General features: G+C 44.6%; 1 protein-coding gene across 2 annotated transcripts; it reads right to left on the bottom strand.

Moving 5' to 3' along the window:
* Window positions 1-6,743: 6,743 nt before the first annotated feature.
* Window positions 6,744-22,089, bottom strand: LOC132330635 (cytochrome P450 20A1). Of its 2 annotated transcripts, XM_059853238.1 has the most exons (13): window positions 21,960-22,089; window positions 21,301-21,350; window positions 21,050-21,216; window positions 15,970-16,115; window positions 15,161-15,328; window positions 14,428-14,506; window positions 12,698-12,813; window positions 12,231-12,285; window positions 10,699-10,819; window positions 9,764-9,875; window positions 9,108-9,172; window positions 7,263-7,352; window positions 6,744-7,102 (listed from the first exon to the last, which is right to left on the bottom strand). In XM_059853238.1, the coding sequence occupies exons 1-13, from the start codon at window positions 22,029-22,031 to the stop codon at window positions 6,952-6,954; spliced, it is 1,392 nt and encodes a 463-aa protein (XP_059709221.1). In that variant the 5' UTR covers window positions 22,032-22,089; the 3' UTR covers window positions 6,744-6,951. The 2 variants fall into 2 exon arrangements, with proteins under 2 accessions (XP_059709221.1, XP_059709220.1); XM_059853237.1 differs by lacking the exons at window positions 21,050-21,216; window positions 21,301-21,350 and having other exon boundaries at window positions 21,960-22,072.
* Between the last annotated feature and the right edge of the window lie 30 nt (window positions 22,090-22,119).

Below are 22,119 nucleotides of genomic sequence, written 5' to 3'. Positions count from 1 at the left end.
AACCAGCAGTTTTTCTCACAGCTTTCCATTAACCGCTTTTATTATCTGAACGTCTGCCCACATGAGTAATTGAGTGAGTCACATCAGCAAAAGACTTGTGGAGGTTTATGAGGAGACTGTACTGTAAAATTTTTTGAAATCATAGTTTCATTTACAGAATGAGGATTTTTAGCTCTGGTGACAATTTCAAGACCAGTGCAGCAGTAATGGGAGAAAGAAACACAAGAGGTGATAAGGATTTCCAGTTCTTGAAGGTAATTGAGAAAATGTGACTGCTCAGCTCAGTTTGCCACACTGGAACAGTACAGCTATAAAATGTATAAAGGCTAATGCATGATGTATGTTTGCAATATTTTCATCTTTACTATGTAAAAAACACCATCAAGCTTCCTCAAGCAAAAAAGACATTCACTGTGAACTACTGGGTATGTACAGCAACAGGCTCTACCTACTTACCACAGCTGGAATATGAAACCAGAGGCCAGGCATAATTCCATGCAATTTCCTTTTCCTTTGCATTATGGCAATACTAGACTTACAGAGACATCTAGGTGTTTAAATAATCAAGTAGGTGCTTGACTGTTTGGGAGTATTCAAAATCCAAACATCTAAGCAGATCCAAAAATTTGGGTTCCAACAACTGAAAGCCACAACTAGAATTTCAGTGCAGCTGTGCCAGACCAATATACTGCATGCTCAATGGTATTCAATGCAATTGTACAGCACAAATAATAGTCATGCAAAGGACTGCAGAACCAGGCCCATGGCTGAGGTTAATTTAGAGCATTCTGCTAACAAGCAATCAATCTGCTTCTTCATTTTAGAACAGTACATCAAATCCAGGTGCAGGGTTTGTCAAATTCAATATGAATTCTGCACAGCAGAAGAATGAAGTGCTCTCTCTGCTCCCAAATATCTTGCTGATCAATGAATGTGGGGTGGCTGCAACCACTGGTTTCCCATGATATGCAATGGCGTATTCTTGCAGGTGTATCCCTGTCAGCTCCTGCTGACTCACATGGCTCACTCCCCTCCTCCCAAAGCACCTACTGCTGGTAGGTTTTATCAATGAAGATGTAGGGAGGTTGACAAGTCCTCTTAGTCTCTTAGATCTGAGCCCTGCTTATTCTGTATCAGGTCTTGGCCAATATGAAACAATGGCTGCCAAGTGCCAATTTTCACACTTTTGACACCTATGAATTATGAATTCATATTATGTTTGAAGTATAAATTTTGCTTTCTTAGACACCCTATCCCTCCCCAGAAAAGATAAATGGCCAAATATGACTTACCTTTTCTCTTATTATTGCATGAAATTTCTGTTCCTTTACTGGATTCATGGTCAAGGGAAGTTTGGTCAGGAAAAAAGCTCTAATGGGTGAATTGTCCCTTCTGTTTTCTGCATGACTATTCATTCCCTCCCAGCCTCCCCTCCCCAGGGTTTCTGGATACAAAGTACTTCAGGAATCATTTAGTCTATTGCTGAAACATGGGCCCTGAGCTAGCAGGTACACAGCACTGCTGGAGTGTCTTTTTCCGTCAGTTAAATTAAAGAACTGAATCCAGTTGATGGCTGGGCTCACCAAGCTCTCTTTTAGAGAGGATACTCAGGGCCTTCTGCTGTAAAGCTCTGAAGGGGAAGATGATCACTTTATCCTTGCTGCAGTGTCTGAGTCACCACTGAATTGGAAGCAACTGTTAAAAAAAAAAAAAAAAAGCCTTTTTTGGTGAGACTTCAAAGTTGGCAGCCAAGCAGGCACAGCACTGGATGTGCCAGGCTCGTGACAGAGCTGACCTGCCTGGATGCCAGCAGGGAGGTGGGAGCAGAGCGTGCCAGTGCCCGTGAGTGGCTCTGCACTGCAGAGACTGGAGCAGAGAAGCTTCAGAGAGGTTCAGAGGTGGTCCCAGCACTGATACCCCATATCAAGAGCAAACACTTCCTGAGTAAGTGTCACTGGAGCACCACTTGTCCACTTACAGGGATGTTTCACTGTATCAAAGTAACCAAGACATTCACCAGGGACATCTTTTACCTGGTTTCTCTGCATTTCCAGTTCTGCATCCTCTCCTCTTTGGCCAAGGCAAAAGGCCCCAGCTACCTCATCACTACTACTATCACTTAACTGTATATTATTTAAAATTAAGATTTTGTGCCAAGTTACACTAGTTTTAATGTAAAATCCTGCAAGATTTGTCCTTGTGACTTTTAACTGGTCTAGCACTGATTTATTTGAACTACTTTTTCCATTAAAGAGATGATCAAGTGCTTGCACCAAAGATGTTGGAGCAGATATAGAACTATGACTGATGTTTCCTGCCTCTTGGAAGCAAGGCTTTCTTTACAGGAGCATTAAGATCACAGAACTCACACATACTTCATTTATCTTGGGAGCAGGCTCCTCTGTAAAAGAAACTGGAATGACCTGACAAGTAGGGGGAAAAATTCTTTCCACTCCAGCCCTCCCCCAAATCTTTTTGTGGGAAACACAACTGTGTTTTTGAGGCTAAAATTCACAGATTTAAAAATACTTCTTCTCAAGGAATGTTGCCATGGAAACCTTTACCATGTCTCCTACCCCACCCTCCATATGTGAAGAACACTATCTTCATCTTTTTTTTCCTGCATGTGGTAGTTCCTCTTCTCTGTCTGCTACCACCAAAACCCTGGCATTAAATTCTAAGAGATGTCAAACAGGCCTTTTGTTTAATTGAAAAGTCATTGCTAAAAACCTCTCCTGAACTGAACTACAAAGAGGTGTCAAGATGAGTTCACACTCTCAGGCTCCAAAAAAATGCCTGGAATATATTCTAGCAGTTCTTGCTTTGGACAAGTGTAAAGAAGCAACAGGAGCTGCCATGATCATTAAAACAGTTTCACTTCCTGGTAGCATAACCCACAATTGATGAAGATTTTCCTTTATGCTTTCCTGAAGGTACTGCTCTACCCAAAGCCAGAAGAAGATATGGGCACAAAAAGGAAGTCAGTAACTGACTATGGAGGTGAGAGAGAGTGCTCCTAAATTGGACTGCCAACAAGCCCAAATTCATATAACTGCACAGCTATTGGGAGAGCTGGCACAACAGCTGCCCAAGGGACTTCTAATCAGCAAACATCCACCCTGCACAATAACCAACATTTAATTTTGCAGCAAGTAGGACAGAAATTGCCAAGACCATCCTTTCCATGTTACAACTGAAAATAAAACATGCAGCTCTAAACTCGGTGGTGTGTGCCACAGCCACTGCCAGCAAGTCCTTAACTGCTGGGAACAGAAGGCTATTACTATTATTAATAGGATATTAATTTGCAATGGTGCTTCTACATGTAGCTCATGTTAACTGAAATGTAGAGATAACAGCATTCATGGACATTTTGGAGGTAATGGGAGCCTAGATCAGTAAACTGTCTCCTCTGCTCTAAGTTGTTGAAAACTGCCTCACCAGTTGCCATTAGGACAAGGGGCAAAAGAAAAATGACAGCCATAAAGAGCATTAGCAATGGCCTGCCTGCTCCTCAGGGCAGCAGGTTGCATAGGCAGAGATACACTTGGCCTCTTACCTTTCCTGAATTTGCAGCTCTCAGTAGAAACTTGTCCTACAGTAAGAGCCTAAGGAATGAAATGACAGCTTTTCTGTGTGCTTTTCAAAACCATCCTGTCAAATTTGTAAAGCAGCTTGCTGGAATAAGAAGCATAAAAAGAGAATATGAAGCAGGAATATGAAGCATAAAAAGCAACAATTCCCTATATTATAGTAACCTCCCCCTCTTGGCTTTCTTCCTAGACTAAGACTTTTTTTCCACAGGTTGCAATGCTTGCCCATATCCCCGTGTAACAAGCAGAAGGCATCTCTGGACTTTGTACAAGTCCTCAGTGTGTGGGTTGAGCAGCACTGACAAACCCCTGTGCTCTGCTGCCTGGACTCCTGAGATTGGTGACCTGCAGCAGGGCAGGTGCTGGCTCAGCTTTTCCCTGGGCTGGCAGGGACAGGGCTGTGACTGTGACCTTGTGGCACGGCTAGCACAGACTCCCTGTCTCAGTCATCTCTTCTCCTCACAAAATCTGCAGGAACACAAGAGTGCAGAGAATTCAAATCCCTGCAGCTGATTTGGCCCAAGGGCTCAGAAGTTAGTTCTTGTAAGAGAAAGGGAAAAATGGCCAGAAGTAAGTGGGAAGGGTGCACACCCTAGGAACACAAGTCTTCCTTAGGAAACCAACCAAACAAGAACCAGTGGCAGAGCATGCCAGACAAGGGGTGAGGGCAGAAATGGGAGAAAACTGATTTTTCATCTTCAAATCAAAATAGACTAAAACTTCCTAAGAAAGCTCTATTCCATGAACATTCCCATACTAAAAAAGGAGTTTGCTGCACAAGGATCCACAGCTGGGCTGATGAGTGTTGCACTAAATCGCCATAGCTGGGCTGTCTGAATTGACAGACACACACACAGAGCAAGGAATGGAAACCTACAGACTTCAGCAAACAATGTGGCTGTGACCTCAGTGTCACTCCCAGCAGTGCATTACAAATGCCTCAGAGTGCCTTACCCTCCTTTCCCTCCATGCTCAACACATTTCCTTAACTGATGAGTCAGGATGGTTTTTTTGACAGCAGTTTTGAGCAAACACAAACTGATCATTGGCTCTCTCCAGCACACTGAGCCACATTCCTCTCCTGTATCAGTCATAGGCTCCTGAAGCAGGCTTCATCACTGGCCTGGACTGAGTACAGCCTATGGGTGCAGGCTATGGGAAATTCATAACAAATTATATGGAATCACTCCCATTTTTGATTCCTGTAACTGGGGAAGGGGCTGTTGCAAGGCAGTTTGATCAGCTCCAGCAAGGCAGAAAAATTACACTTGGGAAGCTTTTCTAGTGTTTGAAAGCTTCACTCCTAAAGCAGATCTTCATCACCCAGTTATATTCCTTGTTCAGTTTCTAGCAGGGACAGTGCTATCCTACCCTATTTTCCAAAGAAGGCAATAACTTAAACTTCGTTTTGCCTCCTCTGCACATCCAGGGATGTTTTAAAATGAAAATTCTTTACTATGCTGATTTCTCCAGAAGGTTTAGGAAACATCTGCAACCTTCAAGAAAAATAGGCCTTTTTGCATAAGCAGTGAAGCAAAGCCTAACATGAATTACCATCTGGGGACATGACCAACCTTTAGTGAAGTGGAGGTCAGATTAGCAAGAGCTTTCTTGCAGTTCATTATAAAAATCAATTCAAGAGAGACAGGAAGCTGAACTGCACAAGTCTCCCCTTTCTGCCCAACATCTCTGTACCATTCTACCCCAGCAGGAGCTACACTGGGGGCCATCCGAATCTCTACAGCTCCACCAAAAGCAGAGATGACATGTTAAACCCAAGAGCAGAATTTTCTTTGTCTCGTGCCCACAGAGGATGGCATCAGCTGTTAAACCCCATAAGAACTGACAGGATTGCATTCAGGCTGGCACACCTCAGACAAGAGCAAAAACCTTTTTAAAAGAGCAGCAGATTTCCTGACCTGGAAGGTACACCTGTAGAAAAAAGAACTGCAGTTACCAGTGACATGTAGTCTGCACAAGCAGTAAAAAGTAGCTCAAATGGGAGGCCAATTCTTGGCTTGCTCTGTGGTGCACAGGCAGCTGTGTACAGCTTCAGCAGACACAGCTGCAGGCTGAGAAACCCCTCACCTATCACACAGCTGCTGGGTGGGAAAGGGACTAGGAACTGGAGCTAACAGAGAAGTCAGGCGTATGGAGAAAAGACTTAGGAGGATCAGATAAAGAGAAAGATGTAAGAGAAGGAAGTGAACAGCACAACGTGAACAGGAATGCAGATGGCAATTACTCCAATGCCATGATGGGGTAGGAGGTTCCTGCCTTGCATTCCATTCAGTGGGGCTCTGAATGGAGCTGTCCTATGATTGGCAAAAAAAGAAAGGAAGGAGCAGGAAAAAGCATGTGAATATGCAACATTTGATGCTTCTTTGGTGAGCACACATTTTGGAGGAGGAAAAGGATTCTTTGAAAGGCTTTTAAGTTATTAAGTACAACATTAATCTAGAGCCCTGTGAAATCAGCACTCTCCACTACTTGCATGACCAGTCTCATGATGACCCAGTGCTGAATGAATTGCAAGCATCTGTCAATTTCTGTTGATTGGATTAGACACTGCCCTCAGAATTTTCAGGTTGAAGACTCCCTTTCTTGGAGCTTTGTTCTGTGGTTTTATTTAATTTCATCATATTATTACTGATGCTTCTGTTTTCTCAGGAACCAAATCAATTTTATTCCTCTTGGTTTACTAGCATTTCTAAATCATCCTTTTTCTTGCAACCCCACAGCATGGCAAGATTACACAGCATGAGAACTAGTGGTGCTATTCCCACCCCAGTTTATTTCTCCCTTTCTCACACTCACACATACTTCTCACAGGATATATCTGTTCTTCCTGACAGATATAGCTCAAGGGAGGAAAAGACACTTTGAATAAAAATACCTATATATAGAGAAAGGCTTTGTCCTTGTGTCTCCAAGGTCTTATCTAGCTAGGATTCAGGAAGAAACATTCCACTGGATAAGAGGGGCACTCTTACCCAGCTCTGGCTGCTATTAGAAAGAGGCTGGGTTAACCAGCCCAGCTAGTCTTTGACTAGCTGACACCAAGTAGTTCATCCATACACCACTGCAAGGTTTTGTTGCTTCCTTTGCAAAGGTTTGGCCAGAGATCCAAAAGCAGATATGAAAAAGACATACAGATTAAATCTACTTTAATATGACTACTGGTTGAATTAGAGAGAGTACCCAATATAGGCATGAGGTTAAGAATATGGAAGGTAAAAAAAAATTTTCTGGATATAAAATTCCTTGGCTGAGTAAACGTGGTGCCAGTATGATTCTTGTTAAGACCCTTGCTCAGAACTTCACTGCTGGCACTTTTAACCCCTTGTTTTGTTTGCTCTTAGCTTCTCTTAGACACCGTTATCCAGGCTTCCTCCTTTGGTGAGGTTACCAGTTCATATTTTGCCTCCACGACTTGTCCTTTCACTGGGTGGAGATACAGTTTCCTTACCAGGACACTCAGCAGAACTGTGGCCACCATATAGGCAAACCTGAGGGAAGAATTAAGAGAAAAAAATAAAAACCTTGCTATGATGTAAATTTGCCAAAGGACAACAGCCAGCTTGTCCCAGCAGTAACACCAAGATGCTGGAAGCACCTTCTCTCCTGTCTGCCACAGAGACTCAGTAAGACCTCCTTCCCTATGCTCACCTCAACTCTGGGCACTCCTGGCTTCCAGAGAAACCCAACAAGGACAGGTTTTTCATGGCTAATTCCTCACTGAATCTGTCTGGGTCAAACCTATAAAAGATGAAACACATTAGGGTTTTCTGAGCAGGCACAGCGTCCTTTCCCCAGAAACGTGCACACACACACACAAGTGAAAAACCAGAAATTAACCAGAGAATCTCACTAATTTGTTCTCTGTGGGTCATTCCACACAAATGGATGAAGGCAATTGTGCATCCATTCCATCAATATTCCCAGCTGGTCAGCTGTGTCCCATCTTGGTCAAAATGCTGACCAACTGAGGTAGTGTGAAACAGGGCTGGAACTAATGTGCAGTACACAGCTGAACTGATGCTGTTACCTGCCCTCTATTCCTCTCCAGGGCACATGCAATCTCATTTGTCTCTCTCTCTGCCTCTCTGAGTCCCTTCCTTTTTCACTTCCAAAAATATTTCCCTTTTCTCCTTGCTCCTCACTGTTCTCTTCAAGCAGTTGGTGTGTGTATGTGTATGTGCTGGGGGAGGGAAGCCAGTGACTCACTGAGGTGTGAAAAGTGGTTTCCAGCTTTAGGATGGTAGAGGCTGTGAGAAAACTATTATCCAGGGCTGGCATGAGTTAAAACAAAGGAAACTAATAAAATAACATTCAATTTAAATATTAACCCCTCTCCAAACACAAAATTTGATGGACAGAAGATGGTTCTTTTAAACCTTTCTTCTAAATACTTCAAGGCTTCACTACTTAAACATCCAAGGTCTGCTTCTAATAAGGTAAAAGGGCATGTTGGTGTTGATCCTTAAGATAAGCAGCATCAAACTTACATTTCCCCTGAACTAAAGTGAAAATTACAGATTTTGTAATAGGAGAGAAAATGCACCTGCCTAGCAAAAAAGCAGGGAGGACAAACAATGTTTTTGTAGAGTAGGTGGGTGAAAGGATCACACAGAGCTGGTCTCCTAGTTCTGTCATGGAAATCTTCATCTACCTCAAGCTAAACCTCGACCAAAGCCTCCCTGAAACAAGCATACAATGTTCATAGCAGTCCTTAGTGTAGGTCCCATGGGGTCTCAGCAAAGCTGAACACAATTATGACCTACCTTGGGAGGCAATCCCTGCCAAGGGGCTCACAGACTGGTGCATCAATGCCTGACCCCTTTCTAAAAAGTGTAATTGCAGGAGAGGACAAGTGCTGTTCTAAAGGCTTTATTCTTTCTCCTAAATCTCAGCTGTCTGTTCTCCCTGTCTAGAATAACTGACCCACATTTTTTGCAGCCCAAGTGAAGTAAATCAGACACAGGTTAATATTTGCCACCTGGAGGTCACAAGAAGCTACAGCGATTTTTTTCTTTACCCACCACTGCCCTATATCCACTTCAGTTTTCACAGACAGACAGAAATATTGAGGCAGCATTTCCCTTCCCCCTAAAAACCCAAAACTTCAGACTGACATTTCCTCCCTTGCATCCTTGTTTCATGATGACAGTGATTCCAAAGCCATTCAAGTCACTGTTTCACAGAAAACCTTTACCAGAAGTTACCAGCATTAGCCAGGGAAGCTCTGTGTACGTGCACAAAAGTTTTTACTAAACCCCAACATATACATGCACACATACAGACTGGAGCATCGGAGGAACCTGACTTCAATTGCCCCATAACCATGCCCATGGAGACAAACAAACCCACACCTTTGTAAACTGATTTTCTGATAGACTCCCTTTCATCTCCAGAATCTGCTTAAGGCAGGCCCTGCAGCACAAAAAGCTGTGCTTCAAGATCTAATTTAACAAAGAAAAGGAATTAGTTGCAATTACAGTTGATTCTACATACTTGTATGGTGATGGCCAAGATGAACTATCCTGCAGCATCACACCAAGAGCATAAAGCACAAGTGTCTGCAAAGAGAATTACAACATGTCAGTGAGGAAGGAAATGCACAATTCAAGACACCTCTCGACAGCTCTGCTGAATGATGATTATTCTGTAGACTACTCATATTTAGGTTGATTAAAAAGGCAATTATGCAGCATTCATCTACAGATTTTCATAATCCATGCCCAGATGTTAGGATTTTAACTTCTAAGAATCACACTGCAATTGTTGGTGGTTACAGAGGGTGTGACCCCATTTCCCTATGCTTGCTGAGACGTATGTATGGACTACTTTACTCACTGGAAGGGAAGGTCATATGATGAGTGATATGATGAAGCCTGAAACAATGTTCTCTTATGCATAACTAAGTCCATAGGCCCCTTCAAAAGCTTACTCATCCAAGAAGCAAATCTGCTCAGCAAGAGAACACGAATTTGCAGAGCCTCTCCCACAGAGGAACTGCAGGCAAACTTTGAGCTAAACTGTACTTTCAGATGACAGAGCACCTACTCAGCTTCAACACTGTCGGAAGAAATGGTCTTCCTGCCTCACCCCCAGTCTGGAAGAAGAGGAAACAGCAAATTCCCCGACTAATGCTCCCAGCACTGCCCTACCTCTTTGGGGATAGTGTGTTGGTCGACTCTGCCCTCCAGCTCCTGCAGCTGTGCAGCGATGGGAGTGAGCTTTGCTGTCCTCACTGTCTCACACAGGACCTGCCGACAGTACCTGCAAGCAGTAACCCTTGGTCAGTGTGAGTCTCAGAGAGAAGCCTGTCCACATCCTTGTGGCAGCAAGCAGAGCTGCTTTACTTAGAGGCACTTCTTTTTTTTCTGGCAAGGAGTCCTAACATCTTTGTAAGAAGCATTAAATCTCATTAACAGCTTTTATAGAAGGTTTTTGGAATCCCTCTTCTTTCAGATTTTAAACCAAACTAAATCTGCTAAAATGCATAAACACATCAGCCCTTTTCCCATACCTCTCACTCATACAAGAAGAAGCAAGAAAACCACAGACTCAATATTCCCTGAAACCCTAACACTAGTCCAAATACAAAATGTACCTGGTTGCACCAACATAACAAATGCAGAAAACATAAAGGCACACTGTTTATCAGTCATCACTGCTTGCAGCCCTTTGAAAAGAAGATTGGTCCATGCTTTCTCTCTAAATATCTCTAACCATGAAAATGACTGATTACTTCTACTACTTCTGGAAAACTGGGACAGAAACCAAACAAGACAGTGAGCAAAAATTTTGGCCTGGCAGCCAGGACACTGATTCTGTGCTTTTCCTCTGCTGATGAACCTAAAGGGTTTCCTACAGACACCCTAAAGTGAGCACCTTGGTCCCTGTGTCTGGAATGACAGCAGATTCTCTCTGTGTTGCAAGTCATTCTGTGGCTTGATTACTTCCAGAAAGAGAAAAGGGAGTAAGCAGCTTTTGGATGCTTTCTCCTGGCCTAGTGCAGGCTAGGCATCAGACTCCACATGAAACACCTGTCCCCAGTACATGACCCAGCCTTTCTCTGCATTCCTTCTATAGGACCCACCTGAGCTGCTCCATTTTCTCATGTGTAATTGGTCCCTTCCCCAGAACACGGTCCATCTCCTTGCAGAGATTCTGCTGAACATCTTCTGAGGTTGTCAGGAAATAAACTGCCCAGGTGCACACTGCGGGAGGAATCAAGACAAGACTGGACCCAGAAAATTCAATCCTTTACAAATGGCATTCAGTTTTCTTACTTCCTATATTTTCAACATTACTTTTTTGGCCTAAAAAAAAGGTGGCCTCGGTTCACAGCAGGCTGTGCTGATTCTGTATTCAGTGGTAGGAACAGAGGCTGAACTCCTGTGTAACAAGAGGCCCTGCAAGCTAAAATTCTCTTTCTGATGCTATGAGGAGCTTTGCAGGACACTAAAGCACTCAGCCCCAGAGCTCTGGCAAAGGGACCCCACAGCCCAACAAACCCAGGGGAATCATGGCTATTACACCAACCATGCAAATGAAAGGCTGGTTTGTTCAAAGCTTTAGAAAATTCCCTTATTTGGGGGTCATCCCTAGCACATCTCAGGCAAGTGCTCCAGACAGCCAATGCCTGGGGCTCCTGAAGGGAGCTCTCTGCAGATGTTGGCCAGCACTTTTACCCCTACATCTATTTTTTTAGTTACTTGAGATTATCTTCAAATGCAGAGTGAGGAAAAAACCCTGCATAAGAAATAAGTGTGTAGGAGGCAGTTTCCCTAAAGCTACAAGGAAATGTTTCTAGCTCTCAAAAATGTCTATTCATGAGAACTATCTGGAATCTTGGACTTGATGATCCTTCCAACTCAGAATATTCTGTGATTCTGTGAATCCAAGTAGATTCAAGCCCCTTAAAATCACAGACTCCCTGGAGTACCTGGAGAGGATATTCTCTGGAGAGAGTATTACCATAGTTGTCTGATTTACTTCCTATTCTTTAACACCTAGATGCATCTTGGAGGTTTTCTTTGGAGTCCCAGCCCCACTGGCTGAGGTACAAGGCCAGATAATCATCCTTTTATTGTAAGATATTCTACCCAGCTTCAGTTTGTATTTTTATTTGTTTGGGTTTTTTTCATAATCTTTGCATAAATCCCAGAGTAGCTTCTTTGAAAGTCCTTCATACATGGAACACACCTATCCTCCAGAAATTCCTAGCACCCAGACAGATGTTAGCCCTCTTTCTTCCTGTGTGCCTGAACCTATTTTACAACATGATCTTTGTGACCTATTTATTTTGGTGGTTTTCTTCATCAAATTTAGCATCAGTTGTCTGGGGTTAAGAATGCAAGCAGAAAGCAATGGGGAGAAATTCTAAGTTCACCATAAGTCTGGAAAGGTTGTCAAACACAGCTTAGCTTCAGCTCACTAACTGCGAGGTCGTGTCAACGCAGCCTTACTTTCTGATGTAAAAATTAGCTTCTTCTACATGTCTGCAGCTCAGGAGAAAGAATGATTAATGCAATTTTTTCTTAGCCTAGGGTAAGTCTCATGTCATCACACACAGTTTTTGGCAGCTAAGTGCAAGGATGGGAAGCTACCTACAGTTACTGTACTTACAGTTAGCAGTGATTACACATCCTGCCAAAGAGAAAATCATTGTATCTTCCAGAATCTAGGAAAGAAAATCTACTTCAGGGAATGAAGTTCATAAGACTGTAAAGAGAAAAAAGAAGTGGCACACTCTCCACTCAAGCACATTAAATCCCTTCAGTGCAGAAAGCACGAAATATATCTAGAAGACATGAACTGAACTCTCTGTTGAACTTCCACTGAATTGCACGAGACATACTTAATATTAACATACTTCTGGTTTATAAAAATAGCTATGAAGCAGTGGCAAGGAAATCTACCAAAGTCTAATGCAATCAAACATTGCAGGAGTGGAAAAATGAAGCAGAAGCCCTGCTTTGGTAAAAAATCTAAGCTAAGAAGCAAGAACTTATATTAATCAAAGGCTACAATGTAATGAATTGCCCATCTGGCAAAATTCCATTACTGTGTAAGGAGGGAACAGCTGCACAGACCTGCTGGTCACTCAGGCTCCCCTGCAGCAAGGTGTCTATAAAGACATGCCTGTTGAATGATCTGCCTCGGCGTTCCTTTGTAACCTTCCTTAAGATGGATTCCATCTCCACCAGAGCTTCGGAAGAAATAAGAAATGTTTATTTTAAAACCTGGTCATCCTGGTGCTGCAGAGAAGCAAATTCATCTTCCCAAGCAGATTTTCAGACCAGCTGTCCCTGCTGGGCTCACTTACAGAAGCAGCCTCTGTTACATGTTACTGTCAATTTGGAAGGCAGTATCCCCAATTTAGCTGAAAATGCAGGAACCAAATAACAGAGGTTGCCTGTAAAAAAACATCCTTACAGATATAACCAAGGTGTGTACTCTGTGAGCTGAAATCACATAAGGGGAAGACAAGTAATGCTGTCAAACCATCAGAGAATGCATTTTCAACAGCCCCCACGAAAACAGGTATGAGCCACACAACTCTGGTTACAAGAGTTAGAATTACTGCAGCACCAGGACTGATGGAGCCCCTCTGGCCAGGGGTTCCACAGGCAGGGTGCAAGAGGATGGCTCTGTGCTAAAGAGTGCAGACACAGAGAGAGGAATGGGGGGAAAGGTGGGAGGGTTTTGGCACAGAGTCCACACATCTGAAGATATGTGAGTGCCTAACTGCTGGTGACTGCTGTGGGAACCAGGGGGAGTTAGGGACCTAGACACCATTGCCTGTCTCGCTTAAATGGCATACTAAGGACTATCCAAGAAACATGGAGCAGAATTTGGGTCTGAAACTCCATTTATCAAGGCCCAGTTGAGGTCCTTTGTCTCAGAATTACCTTCCTTCCTCCTCTCTGCACAGGAAGGCGAGCAACACTCAAACACCAGGGCTCACTATCTGGAGTTTGTGAAATTTTGTCCTCATGCATCATCATACTACAACTGAGTGACCATGGGAGGAACCCATTTCAATGGGGCAGAAGCTGTCCTCAGGTTCTGAAACCCAGAGAACCAGAAGAATAAAGAAGGAAACATTGGGTTTGGGGGATTTACAAGCAAAACTTCAGTTCCAGATACAATCTACTTTAGTTTAGCATCTTATCAATCAATACTGAAATGGTTTAATTATTAACAAAAAAGACAAGACAACCTAAAATTAAAATAACTTGCTATAAAATATATTAGAAACAAAAGTACTGCTGTAACAGACCTAAATCATGTTATCATGTAATAGCACATCAGAGGCTATCTGATGGTGTATTCAACAAAGCAGCACCTCAGTACTTGTGCCTTCCAGCCTGTGAGTGACTGTCTGGCAGTACAGGCCCCAGATGGTGCATCATCTGAATGCCCATATGGGCCAAATCCAGGGGCTCCATCTGTCTCCACCTAGCACAGCTGTTTGCCTCCAAGAGAGGTCAAAAATGGACACTAGGAAACAGAACAGTAAGGGAGGAAGCACACCCTGATACTTCCCCTCTATCACTCTCCAGACTGGACAGACCCTGGAACTAGACCTGGAACTAGAGTTCTAGTCCTCCAACTTCTCACATAAAGGCAGCTTGCCACTCAACTCCAAACCAATGATCTAATCTGAGAGTAAGTACAATGCATCTGGTGGCTCCTGGCATGATGAGCAACTCTGAAGAAAAGCCAAAACAACTGGGCAAATGAAGTGCCTTCACATGCTAGCTAAGTCCTAAGTATTAATCAGAGTGAGAGAAAAACCCTAATTTGGGGAGAAACCTACCATCTTCATAGTGCTTCTTCCTAGTCATGTTTTTGTCAAGAGACCCATCCAAGAAACCTTTTCCAATCTCTGACCAGATCTGGAAGGAGAGAGAGAACAGCACCATCACTTAAAACAGGCTTAGACTGCTGGGACTATTGTATTCTTCCCTAGTCAGGAAAATGAAAACACCCAATAAAATTAGGACTTCCTGTCAATATGGAACTGGTTTCTTTAGGACACCACATTCAGACACTATGTCTGTGATAGCTGGAATGAAGCTAAACAACTGTAATTACAACTGTAGGAAAAAAGCTATGGGAATATTAAATAGGAGATGGAACTGCTTCTTTCCCACCCAATCACCAGCATGTTTAACATCCCCACATGTGGATAAAGGTGAGATCTCCTCAGATTTTCCTTTCTCCACAATGTCACAGAGCCTTCAGAAGATCTTTGAAAGGGAGAAATTCCACTGCCAGTCCCAACAGAATTTAACTGACTGAGGTACCAAAGACCTCCCAACTGCCATTGGATCTGGGCTCCTGGTCCCCATGGATCCTTTAGAAACACCTCAGACTAATGACAGCAGGATCAGCAGTAGGATCTTTCTAACAGTTTCAGCTTGGAACAAGTGAGACAGACCTCTCAAGTCTCAGCAGTAGCTTGTACTAAACTGTACACAGATACAAGCTCTGTGTTTTCAGTTTGGAAAAACTGAATAGGAGATTTCCTGGCTCTTCAGGACACTTACTGCATCACGGTGCCTGCGGAATCGGATGACTTCCCGGTCATCTTCGAAGCTGCTGCCCATAGCTGTCTGCGTGACAGACTTCATGGCAAAGCCCAGCATGTGCTGGCAGAGTGGCACATGTTGTGCCTCGGGGAGAGACAGCCATTTGGCCAGCAGCTCTTCTGACAGCTTGAGAGGGAATGAACCATTAGTTAGCAGTAACACCAGCAGTCTATTTACCAAACACACCCTGGACACATTCCCACCCACTTCCTAAGGCAGACCACACTTTCATGGCTATGGAATAATGCTAAATTCTTTCCAGGTTTGTTTCCATTGTTAAACAGTAACATTTTAACCTCCAATCATCTGCTTCTTTCAAGGCTCTCCCCGAACAAGGCAATCCTCTCTTGTTCTCTCTGTCACAGAAGAAACCTTAAACCCTTTAATACAGACAGCTCCAGAATAGGAAAACAGATCATATTCTGGCTGCTGGACTAAATCAAAATCACCTCTTTGTGGCCCCAAAAGCTGGTTGCTTGCTCCATCCTCCTGTCCAGGGAAATATATCTAGAATCCAGGTGCTCCAGTATCTTTAACTGCATCTGGTATCTTGGCCTAAAAACTAAGCAAGCTCAACCCTTCCCCCAACCCACCAGAGCTAAAAGAACGCAAAGATTCACACCATGAAAGGCAGAGGCTGTTTGCTATCTCAGATGCTTACAGCCCCAGCACCAATTCAAATGCAGGTCCTTTATCCTAGTGATCATTCTCACTAAACCTTCCCCTGTGAGCAACACAGGGCTTCTCTGCTGTTCAAAGGCAGTTACCTTCTGGATGAGAGCAACGTTACTTTGCAAGGACTTGGTCACACCGTTCTCATACAGTTTTCTCCTCATGTGGCTCTCTCCTGTATCCCCATTCAGGCTGGACTGGTACCTCAAGAGGGATTTCAGCATTGTTTCAAATGGATCCACTGAAAGCAAACAGAGGAAACACCATTCAAAAGTCACACTACGCAGGGCTGATTAAAGCAGCCTCTTTAATTGGATACTCTACTTCTGGGCAGTGAGCAAGGTGTGGCTCCTTCCCCTACAACAGTCTCTCTGGGGTGTCAAGTTTCTCTTGCTCAGTGTAGGCTAGTCCCTCACAAAGTCTTTTCTCTGGGGCTGACTGCCATCCTGTGATCAGCTCCCCACGCAGAGTTTGCCTGCTGGCTCTACCAAGTAACTCTTTAGTAAAAATGCCTTCAGAGCTTGTTCCCTGTTTGCCAGTTCCCAGCTGGCTGTGCCATCGACTTGGTGACAAGAGTGAGTGTGGCATGGTCTTTTCCCCTTCTCCAGCCTGACCTGCAGGCTCTTTAGCACATTCCCCTTCACGTGTGGTGTGCCCTCCTGCCCTGAACGTGGCTATGCACTCAGGACACACCAGCTCAAGACAGACTTGGCCAGAGACTGCTCTTGGCACTCCTTCCCTTGTGTCACAGACCCAGCAAGGTCTGTTTGATATCCTACTGCTCCTGCATGATTTCTCTTTTGGGCACTGAGTTCCCTCTTGAGGAGCTCTTCCCAAACTAGCACCTACTTGTCTGCCAGGGCTGCCTCCAACACAGAAGCTCTGAAGCTCCTCCAGAAAACCATACCCCACTAAGCTACAGAATACTTTCTACTGCTAACCACCTTCTTTCTATCTCCGATCCTTCCACACAGACACATGCATCAGTGTACAAACTAGACAAAAAACCATGTCACTTCCCAATCCATTACTCATTTCAGTTAGATTTTTAACTCAATTCCACCACCAAGGATCTCTATTTAATAAATGTGCTGAAGGATATGAGGTGTCAATGCAAAACTGTGCAATACAGCATGGCATATGTTCTTCCCTTTCTGTAAACCTTTTAGTGTGTCTTGTGGAACTGACAGAGTCTTTAAGGAGCTATTTGGAAGCAGCAATCAGGGTTTTCAAGAAGGATATTGTCACTGTTTATCACAGTCTGTTATTTCTCCCAGATGGAGAGTGAAACCTCTGAAGCATCAGAAAACATCAAGGCTGGACTAGACACATATGACTTTACCAGCTGTGGATGTATCTAGGATTCCCCACAGAGACTGGGCCTCATTATGCTACCAGGCAAACTTACAAGAAGAGAAAATTCCCACCTGCAGAGGACTTACTACCTAAAGACATAAAAGCAGCTAACGAGGCCAGAGGCATGAATATGGTAATCCTTCCCAAATGTTTTTCTCTCACATCTTTTCCCTTCCAATGTTTTCAAGCTCTGCATCTCACCCTCTTTCCCACTTTGAATGACAAGGAGCACGAGCATGTGTCTTTTGGCAGAGCAGATGGTACCTGCGGCTCTCCACGTGGCGCAGGCTGTTATGTGCCTCTAGCTGCTCTTGACAATTCCTCCTCCAAGGTACTTTGTCATGGAGCTGCTATTGATGCCACAGCTCCCTGCTGACTGGCACTAGCACAGCCAGGCACAATACTGGGCAGCCAGGAAGACACATGGCAGGTGGCAAAGCCCACACAGAAAATCCAGCAAGCAGAGGCATCTAGAGAGGCTGGAGGATGCTTAGAAGCAATGCCTGCTGAAACTGCAGAGTTTTCCTGCTGCATATGAAAGGAAACTGCTGGATTAGCCATGGGCTCTGGGTTTTTTTTCTCCAAATGTCCCTAGACTAAACTGGCAATCCCCACACAGCTGTGCACAAAGGGCTGCAGAGCCCAGGCTGCCCTTTTGCTGAGGGCAGTGCCTCCTGCTGTCTGGGAAAGGGCTATTTCTGCACAGCTGTGGGAGGCTAGTGACTCCACAAGGCACAAACTGCCTCAGGAGACAGCTCTGTTCTGCCAGCACTTGCACAGACTTCATCCTTTGTCCTTGTCTTGAAACATCTCCAGGGTTACATTTTCACCCCTCCTAGTGACACATATCAAAATTTCAACTGTTCTTTTCACTTACATGGAAATCTCCCCATCCCAAAAACCTCAGAGCACTGTCCTGGACACCACTGCAAATTAAATACAGAGAAGAGATCTAACTGAGATCGAGCACAACTGAACATCAGAGATAGAAAGGACCTCTGAACCTGCACAGTTAAATGCTCATGGAACAGCAATGAAGTCCTGCTCAGAAAGGCCAGGACCCATAGCTCCATCTCCAGCTTCAGGTTCATTGCCCCAACCCAAAAAGCAGCATCAACTCAGGAGAAATTTCCAACTTGGTCTCTGAACCCCCTGCTCCTGGCAATCCTGAATTAGTTCACCCTCTTCACATCCACATTGTTTGTAGGCCTGAACTGCTTCCCCAGAGCCACTCAGGGGAATCACCAGTACCAGCTGCAAAGTTTTACTTCCTTTGAATTCCCCTTGCAAATTAATCTCAACCAGGCTTTAAGAGGCCATGAAAACATACCAATTTCAAAAATGTTTGAAGCCTAAGGAAAAAGAGTCTCCTGGCATTGGAAATGTTTATAACTATGAATCCAATTAGTCCAGCTTCAAGGCTTTGATGAGAAATGCATTATCTGCACCTCTCTCTCTCTCTCTCTCCAAGAACACACATATAAGATGAGAAGAACCTTTGTCTGGAGCCAAATCCTGTATTTCAGCCTTGGAAACCAAATGTCAGGTGTCCATGAAGATGGATGGTGGCCTCAGGCACTCCAGCTGACTGAGGAACAGTCACATGGGTTTTCAAGTGGGGCTGAAGAGTCAGGAGTTGGCTATAATGCAGGCCCCTGTGGGCTGTCTCCTGTCCCACAGCACTGGGTGCACAGCAGAGATATGGGCAAGACCACATCTCCAATAAAACTTCAACCTGCCCAGAGCCAGCTTGTGGCTGAAACCTACTACAACCCCTGTTCCCACTCACCAAGAAAGGGTACAGAAAGGGCTTTGCTACAGCTACTTGGCTCAGTTTATACCTCAATCCTTCAGGAAATATCACCTGTAAGATTCCTCACCTCTAACAAAGTTTGAGCACTTCTGGCAAGCATCAGTGCTAAAGGAAAGCAGTGATACAACTAATATTGCTGCTCTTCCAGCTCTGAGGTTGTAAGAACCCTCCTTCTCAAGCTTGTTGCCTTTATGAGGATCCCTTCAGAAGCTCTTTCTTTGTCTGGGCTGAACACAATTTCCCTTGCTTCTCCTGCACAACAGGCTTCCCACTCCTCTGAGAGCACTAGCAGCTTTTATTTGCACTTGCTTTATTCAAAATCTTGCCTGAGTGTAGAGGTCAGAGACACACACAGGACTCCAGGTCTGACTCATGCTCATTTTGTGCAAAAGCCCTCTCTTTACTGAATATCTATGACTCAATATATCCTTTTTTTTTTTTCCATGGCCATATCATCCCACAGGCAATTCATGCAGCCCACTTTTTCTCCTCCTGCTCCTGTTCCTGCTATCCCAGCCCTCAGAGATATCCATCTCACTCTGCTGCCCTGTGCCAACAAAGGGTTCCAGAATAATGCCATCAGGGTAGGGCACTAACATAAGATGGAGTATTTCATGTACCCAATACTGCATTACACTTTTCCAAGACAATCTAGCCTTGATCCCCCTTTCAAGTACCAGTCCAGTATTTATCACTATCCAAGCAAATTCTGAACTGAATCCCTGACATAAACAAAGTTGTATCACTTTACTTGTCTAAAAATCTAATTATCAAAGTACAACATGCATTTCCCATTTATCCCCATCCTTAAAAAAATATGTTTAGCCCTTGGCATAGCAGGACACTAGACTAGTCTGTAGCTGCCTAGGTCACCAAATTTCCTGCACTTAAGTCCAGGCACTGTATTTCTCTTTCTCTGATACTCACATCCTCCCAAATTCAGAACATTTATGAGAACTTGCCTGTGCAGGGGCTTGTCACCACTTCTCTGAGCTCTGAGAAAGTGACTGTCTGCTTAATTTCCCCCAAACACACTTGAGAGCATTCAGATCTTTCAGGGTGGTTTTCCACCTTCTGGAGTGTCATCGTTATCCACAGTGTCTTGCTGATCCTTGTTAACTCCCACTCCTTTCCCAGATTGTCACCATTTCTTTTTTTGATTCTGTCAGGCACCTTTACATGGAGTTTACCCCTCACGACCCCAGCACACAGTGAGCTGAGCTATCTGCCTGTGCCTAAAGACAGCCTACAGGATCAGGTCAGAGGTGTGCACCCAGCACCTCTGTCAGCCTCCTAAGGTAAAATCTGGGAAAGCAAGAGATTGAACCCAAGCACCAACTGAGTTAACTTATCAAGTGTGATAACCTTAGGAAGCAAAATGCCCACCTAAGAGGCTTAGGCCATAAATTAAAGTACTCTCCCATGACTAAGATGGCCAACTCAGCTACCAGCATCACCATCCACTTCCAAGACTGGAATATCATTAAAGGTTTTCTCTACAAAATTCTACACACCAAAAGAAACATGAAAGGTAAAGAACTTCTCCAAATAATAGTTTGAAAAACCTCCATGCTAAACTATACAAGGCAGTTATCACAAATTATCAGAGCTGTTTTTAATTTTTTTTTTAATTTAACAAAGTCTACTCTCCTAAACTGTATTTCAAACTGCTTTTAAAATGTATGCCAAGTGGCTACAGGATGCTCACCTTGCTCTACCAAGTGACTAATGAGCATGATGCTTTTCCTGAATGTTTCCCTGCAGACAGATGGTAAAAGACACAAGCATACTGATTTGGTGATGGCCACTGGACAGCAGCAACCCTTGGTCACTGATACTCAAGTCCAGTAAGCAGGACCAAAGTCATACCTGAAGCACCATGTCAGCTACAAAGTCTCATTTTCTTTCAATGTAGAATGGAACTCCAACTTCCTCTGACACCCTTCCTTTGATACCCAGGGAGGCCAGAACAAATGGACTCAAAAGACAATGTAAAAGACACTTACACAACCGGTTGGGGTTAACATGCTGTTTCAGGAGATCGATGGAGCCGAGGCTGACAACAAGACGCCTTCCAAACCAGAAGGAGACCAGTGGCCCATATTTCTCATGAAGGTTCACAAGAAACTCATGTAAACTGCTGCTGGCAATGATATCTGGCAGGTTGCCATCCCTGAGAAACACAGAGGATATCTGATCATGACTAGCATCCTCTGCCAATGCTGAACTTCATCAATGTGAGACAGAAACCACTTACTTTTCATCAGTTGGAGCCAGCCCAGGGATACCTGATGCTTGCCTAGATGCCTAGAGTAAAAGGAAATGCATCAATCTACATGAACTTCAGATTTTATACAGGTCCCACACCTTTCCAGCAGAAGAGATGAATTTTCCACACCAAGACTACTACACTACTTACAAACATGAAACAGGAGCTGGGTATGCTACATCTGCAGGCTTTAAACCTGATAAGCCGATAAACCTCAACTGTGTGCCTGGTGCCACTGGCTAAATCTGGATTATTCATCTGGTTAGATCAAAGATGTCTCCGTAAAGATTTAAAGGGTCAAGTTTGCAATGTAGGGTATTACACTCTGATTTGCCCTGGAGGCCTGCAAAAACGCAAGGCGAGCAGATGATCGCGCCTTTGGAGAGCAGGATTCACTCCCGGAGCACGTAAAGCAGGAGGAGTGCCGGGGCTGCGCTGCCCCGGGAACGCCCTGCCTTCTCCCGCAGGCCTCTGCCACGTCCCGCCCGGGCCCCGGGGTGCGGGCCGGGGGCACCGCCCGGGCTCTGGGGCCGTGCGATGGGCCCGGGGCTGCCTCGGCCCCGCGGCCGCTCGCTCTCCGCCCCCCTGCACCGGGGGCCGGGCCGGGCCGGACCGAGCGCTCCCCGCCCCACGGCCGGCAGCATTACCGGGTACAGGTAGAGCACGGCGCCCACGAGAATGAGCAGGAAAGTGACGGCGAAGATGGCGAAGTCCAGCATGGCCAGGCCGGGCCGGTGGAGCGGCGGCGGCTCGGCCACACCCCGGGGCCGCCGGCGGGGCAGGAAGGGGCGGACCGGGCTGGGCCGG

Source organism: Haemorhous mexicanus, chromosome 8 (genome assembly GCF_027477595.1).
Source record: "Haemorhous mexicanus isolate bHaeMex1 chromosome 8, bHaeMex1.pri, whole genome shotgun sequence".
NCBI classification, from domain to species: Eukaryota; Metazoa; Chordata; class Aves; order Passeriformes; family Fringillidae; genus Haemorhous; species Haemorhous mexicanus.
Note: the sequence above shows the minus strand (reverse complement) of the source record. Positions and strands in the feature narration are given on the sequence as shown.

Bases quoted from the DNA above. Each gene is read 5' to 3' on its own strand.
- LOC132330635 (XM_059853238.1), bottom strand. From the start codon at position 22,031: ATGCTGGACTTCGCCATCTTCGCCGTCACTTTCCTGCTCATTCTCGTG. The intron at 9,876-10,698 runs GTGGGTCCTATA...TACTGCTTGCAG, and splicing joins GAGAAAATGGAGCAGCTCAG to GTACTGTCGGCAGGTCCTGT. The intron at 9,173-9,763 runs GTAGGGCAGTGC...TTCTCTTTGCAG, and splicing joins AACACACTATCCCCAAAGAG to ACACTTGTGCTTTATGCTCT.